The sequence below is a fragment of the Myotis davidii genome, unplaced genomic scaffold (genome assembly GCF_000327345.1).
Source record: "Myotis davidii unplaced genomic scaffold, ASM32734v1 scaffold96, whole genome shotgun sequence".
NCBI lineage: Eukaryota > Metazoa > Chordata > Mammalia > Chiroptera > Vespertilionidae > Myotis > Myotis davidii.
Window position 1 is genome coordinate 5,231,413 of NW_006289416.1, and position 5,797 is coordinate 5,237,209.

Here is a 5,797-nt window from a genome sequence, read left to right on the forward strand (position 1 = left end):
CTTAAGGCCCAAACTTTTAGCCATTCTTTAATGGAGATAAAATTTCAGCTCATAAAAATAATCTATATTAAATCACTATGGTGCTTCATTCTTGGGCTGTGGCTCTTTATATTCTCATGTCAGGATTTGCCTTTTATTAAAGTTCAGAGGAGTTGTTGCTGACATGCTGATCTTTTGGCAAACTGGTGAAAACTAATCTTTTAAGAAGCCAGCGTTTTCATCATTTTTTAAGGTATCAAACTTAAACTCCCTGAAAAAGCACAAATGACAACACACCACTCATTTATTACTTAGAAAAAGCTATCAAGTATTTTATTATTTTATCCTACATTATATACAAGTCATAAAAGGCCACAGCAGTTTTCAACATATAAACCCTTTTAAAGTAGAGGGCACTATGAAGGATTGACAAGTATCAAAATGAAGTCCAGTAATTAGGGTATATACTCAGTGTAGTATTTCTGAGGAATAACAAGCAGATACCAAGTCATTAATATTTAGCTTGCAACTATTTCATGGGTTTTTATAAACCTCTTTGGAGTTCTGTTGACAGCCTAAGTGTGCCCAGTTGCCATTTAAGAAGTAAAATCAGAATAAAAGGATAATAAACTTTAGAGGGTACCTTACTAATTCTAGTCATTTATATGTCTCCAAGAAGGAGACTCAATTCTTTACTACCTTCCACTTCTCTCTGCCCTCAAGAGCAGGAAAGAGAGAAATGGAAGAAAAAGCTCAATATTCCAAATTTCTTCTGCTTATTTGGAGCTTTGCTTTTTAGTGGAGATTCCTTCAAAGTATATGTCAGGCCCTTAAAAAATTAGCTTTGAATTCCTAAACACTTATTATACCCTTCTTGAATGATAGCTTAAAAATACTGGTTTCCGCTCTGTGAAAATACAATCTTTAAAACTGTAACTGGTATCAGCAGATCAATATATTTAAAAAAATACAGTACCAAACTACACTGGTATATTTCCATATTAAGAACTTCAAAATATACTTATCACTGAGACCATAGTCCTTGCATTAGTTTTCAGTCCACTATGAACAAGTATCTGCTGCATGTAAACATGTCTAAATAACTATAGATAAAATACATTAATCATAAATTTCTGTAAAAGATAATAAAATATCTTCTTTAAAAAACAAAACAATAATAAGCTATTACTGCATTGTTTCCAACTTTATGAAAATGGAACAACCTCATGGCTGTTGCCAGTCCTGAGTTCATTGTAACAAAAATGGCCCTAGTTCCTGGTTAAAGTCAGCAACCAATCCACTCTTCAATAGATGTCTTCTGGTACTGTAGGCAAGATTTTGTTTTAGGTGCTATTTTGTCCATTAATAAAATTATATACCAGAAATTGACCAGTGCCACAGTACTGTGTTGCGAACAGTTTTCCATCAGGCGTAGGATCTGAGAAAGCAATTTCTTCTTTACTCAAATATGAGCCATATATAAAGTTACTCCTATTAAAAATAAGAGGGATGGGGAAGTGGAAGGGTAAAATAATTAATAGGGTTTGGAATCATTAAAATTAGAAAAACCTGCCAAATACAGTTTGAGTAGACTTTTTAGGTAATGTTGTATATGCCAAAAATGTTGAAAATAACTATTCATCTAAAATATAATAATTTGAAGTAAAAAAAATTTATGAAAGCAACAATGGTTTTTAAAACATGTACCGCCCTAGCTGGTTTGGCTCAGCGGATAGAGCGTCGGCCTGCAGACTCAAGGGTTCCAGGTTCGATTCCAGTCAAGGGCATGTACCTGGGTTGCGGGCACATCCCCAGTAGGGGGCGTGCAAGAGGCAGCTGAATCGATGTTTCTCTCTCATCGATGTTTCTAACTCACTATCCCTCTCCCTTTCCCTTCCCTCTGTAAAAAAAATCAACAAAATATATATTAAAAAAAAAAAAAAAACATTTACCCATCCCCTTTCATGATAGATATATTCAACAACCCTGAGTAGAAGGAATTTTCTCAAACTGAAAAAGAACAGCAAGGAACACCAAATGTTAATGGTGGAAGACTGAAAATTGTTCCCCAGAGATTAGGAACAAGGTAAGGCTATCTCTGCACATACCTCTACTATTCAAAACAATGTATTAGAGTCTAATTAAAAATGAGGTCTGCAATTTTATAGGACACAATATCAATATTTTTAAAAATTAATTGTATTTCTATATATTCGCAATGAATAATCCAGAAACAAGAATGATCAATAAATGAAAAAAGTAAAAATTCTATGTGCTTTAATAGGAAGCTTATTGTGTCAATCTCACTATCACAGAACAAATACAATGGCTATACTGTTTTATGTTTTTATAAACTAGAACAATCTTTTTTTTTTTTTAATTGATTTTTCACAGAGAGGAAGGGAGAGAGATAGAAAGTCGGAAACATCGATGAGAGAAAAACATCGACCAGCTGCCTCCTGCACACCCCCCTCTGGGGATGTGCCCGCAAGCCAGGCACATGCCCTTGACCGGAATCGAACCCGGGACCCCCCAGTCCGCAGGCCGACGCTCCATCCACTGAGCCAAACCGGTTTCGGCTAAACAAGAACAATCTTATGATTGTTATAAAATCTAAGTTTTACAAGGTTTAAAGAAGGAGCAATACCCTTCTTTAAGACTATTATTTAGTCAGCTGCATTTTCTAGATTTAGTTCTGAAAGAGCTAAAAACAGACCTGCCTCTTGTCATGAAAAGGGTGGATAGATCTGAGCCCTTCTGAATCATGACTCAGTACTAAAACAAGGGGGAGAAAAGAAACACATAAAGGCGCTAAGATTTCAGAGCCTTAGAATCTCACTTAAAACAATGATGGATGCCCTGGCCGGTTTGGCTCAGTGGATGGAGCGTCGGCCTGCGGACTGAAGGGTCCCAGATTCGATTCCAGTCAAGGGCATGTACCTTGGTTGCAGGCACATCCCCAGTAGGAGGTGTTCAGGAGGCAGCTGATCGATGTTTCTCTGTCATCGACGTTTCTAACTCTCTATCCCTCTCCCTTCCTCTCTGTAAAAAATAAATAAAATATATTTAAAAAAAAAACAATGATGGATTATTTTGAAAACTATATCAATAGATAGTAGATACGGACTCTATGAATAAACAAAAACAAGAGCTTGAACTAAAAACCTCATTTGCATGACTAATTTTAACCTTTTCCATTAATCTTTTAGCAAAGGTTCTTTAAAGAACAAAAAACCAAAACATGCAATTCGTCTGAGTCTTTCCCTCAATACCTCTGATTAAAAATCAAGTGATAAAAGCACAAGAAAAATGAATAAAAGGCTTAGATAATTTATAAATATTATTATTAAATTAAGGCAAGTTTTCCTAAAGTACTAAAAAGAATGTGAAGGATTACATTCAAATTACCTTAGACATTCAATCATGCGAGAAGCAATTTTCTTCCTACGCATCATGCTGAATACCCATATTCGACTGATCCCACAGATTGCAGGCTCTGGCAATGTTGAGCAGCACCAGGCTTTTTGTCTTTCAAATCTGACTTTTTCTTCTTCTGACCTGGTCACTGGAAGTTTTTCTTCTATAACTCTGTAGCCCTATAGGTATCAAAATTGGAAAAAAATTTCAAGTGAGAATATTACTTAGCAATTATCTAGTACTAACCTTAGTGAGGAGGTCACTACATTTGTCTTGTTTCTTAACGAACTTATAGGGACTATTTATCGTTTCACATTCATTTTAGGTAATAGATCTGGATCTACATTCTGTTCTAATTCACTTACTAGTTACATAACCAAGAGAGGAAGTTACTTACTTCATTAAGCTTGAGTTCATTACCTATAAATTGGAAATACCCATTTCTTTCTGAGAATTGTTGAGAAACTGAATAAGGTAATACATACAAAGCACCTTGTCATCATGGTTGACACAATAGGAACTGAATGCTAGTTTTCTCTATCTCCCACATCCTAAGGACCAGCAAAAGTACATCATAACATCATAACATCATCAGCAGTCATAACAATGGTTTCTGTGATTGCTGCCATAGTTCAAGGGTTCGCGGCTATGTGGGAATTAGGAATAGGGATGGCAGAGTAATCAAGAATTTAGAAAAGTACTTTTCCCCACATACTCATCTCTTTCTTAAAAAAAACAAAGTGCTTTAAAAACATACATCTTCTCCACCAGTCTAGTATTAAACTTAAAATAATTAGACAATACAATTAAGAATTAACAACAACAACACAAAAAGCAAGCATTACATATCTATCTTCTAGTCTAAACACTTCTACTACAAGTCATTTTTAGAACTAGGTAAGAAAGAAAAAAAAAACAAGGGTTTTGCACAATGTAAAATTAACTCAATTTCAATATGGCAAGCTTTCATGAGTTAGTCATTTTATATAAAATTAATATTCCCAAACTCCTCTATCAGCTATGATTGAAATCAATTTTGTTATTATAAACAGCAAGATTCATAAAACTACACAATTTCCGCTGAATTTTTTTTGAAAAAATAGCTTCACGTACAGAATTAACTCACACACTTATTTTGACTTATTAGAAAATTTCATGATGAAGTACACCTTTGCAAGCAACCTAAAAGATACCAACTGAATAGAAGTCAAATTCAATAAGTATTGAATTCATCAGTAAGAACTCAGCTAAAAAGAGACAAATTTCAAATGGGGTATGCCTCAAAGTGAGCATAATTAAGGAGAGTTCAGGATCTTTTGTTTTCTTAAGTTAGTCTGTTACTACTTAACTCTCATAATGTGAATATATTCCTTTTACTGATTCTACTGCTTGTGTTTTTGTACAATTTAGATCCTAAATGCAAGCCAACTCATCATCTAGATTTCAACCAAAGAAGTGGTGACCTATTTTGGAGGTGGGCAACTTTTTATAAAAGGCCATCTGGTCTCTCTTGCAACTATTTAACTCAATCTTTGTAGTGTGAAGGAAACCACAGACAATATGTAAGTAAATGGGCATGGCTATGTTACCACAAAAGTTTATTTACAAAAACCGACTGGGTTTTGACCTAGAGCTATAGTTTTCCAACTCTTTATTCCAATACAGAAGGGACTAATTGGTATAGACATTACATTAGTATCCAACATGGAAACTTCCTAAATAAAATTTAAAAGTATTTTTGATTTATACAATTTTTATCTTACATACTTGACTTGAGAAACTAATACCCACTGAAAATACAGCTCTATTGTTGTAAAGAATTACACACAGAAATTTTGCATTCACACTCTTCCTTACATTAAATGTTCATAAATTTACTAGGATTATGTTATTCAAGATTACATAATAAACTATTTAAATGTCAAACTATATATGAACATTCTAAAAATCACTTACCCATTGGATATGTTCTGCAATTAAACAGCCAACTACTTTCTTATCATTAGAAATAAAGAGAAGAGTTTTAGTTCTGGAATAGCACATTAGTGGAGCCTGCTGGAAACCTAAATCATTATCAACCATCTCTCTAATTTCGTCAACCTGTGAAGTAAAGAATAGTATTAAAAAAATAATAATGAAAGCATTGTATGTATGTAAAAATATACAATTTCAAGTCAATAAGTTGAGTACCGTATTTGCCGGCGTATAAGACGATTTTTTGGCCCTGAAAAATATGCCTCCAAGTGGGGGGTCGTCTTATACGCCAGGTACACTTCAGATAGACTGCCCATAGTGCTTGCCCCGTGCCATAGTGGCCTCCCGATGCCCGCCCACTTCATTCCACATACCGTTCAGGCATCAGCAGCGCTGCTGGGTGTATGCTCGGCTGTTATGCGATTTT

General features: G+C 34.6%; 1 protein-coding gene across 3 annotated transcripts in view; it reads right to left on the reverse strand.

Annotated features, from left to right (window-relative positions):
- Positions 1–286: 286 nt before the first annotated feature.
- ESCO1 (establishment of sister chromatid cohesion N-acetyltransferase 1) overlaps positions 287–5,797 on the reverse strand; it is a 41,840-nt gene continuing 36,329 nt past the window's right edge. For 2 of the 3 annotated variants that reach the window (XM_015562718.1, XM_006761882.2), the window contains 3 exons: positions 5,353–5,496; positions 3,388–3,575; positions 287–1,470 (listed from right to left, as the gene is read on the reverse strand). In XM_015562718.1, the coding sequence (XP_015418204.1) occupies positions 1,323–1,470; positions 3,388–3,575; positions 5,353–5,496 (480 nt within the window). In that variant the 3' untranslated portion in view covers positions 287–1,322. Of the gene's footprint in view, positions 1,471–3,387; positions 3,576–5,352; positions 5,497–5,797 lie in introns of those variants that run through there. The other variant, XR_435580.2, reaches the window with a different exon arrangement.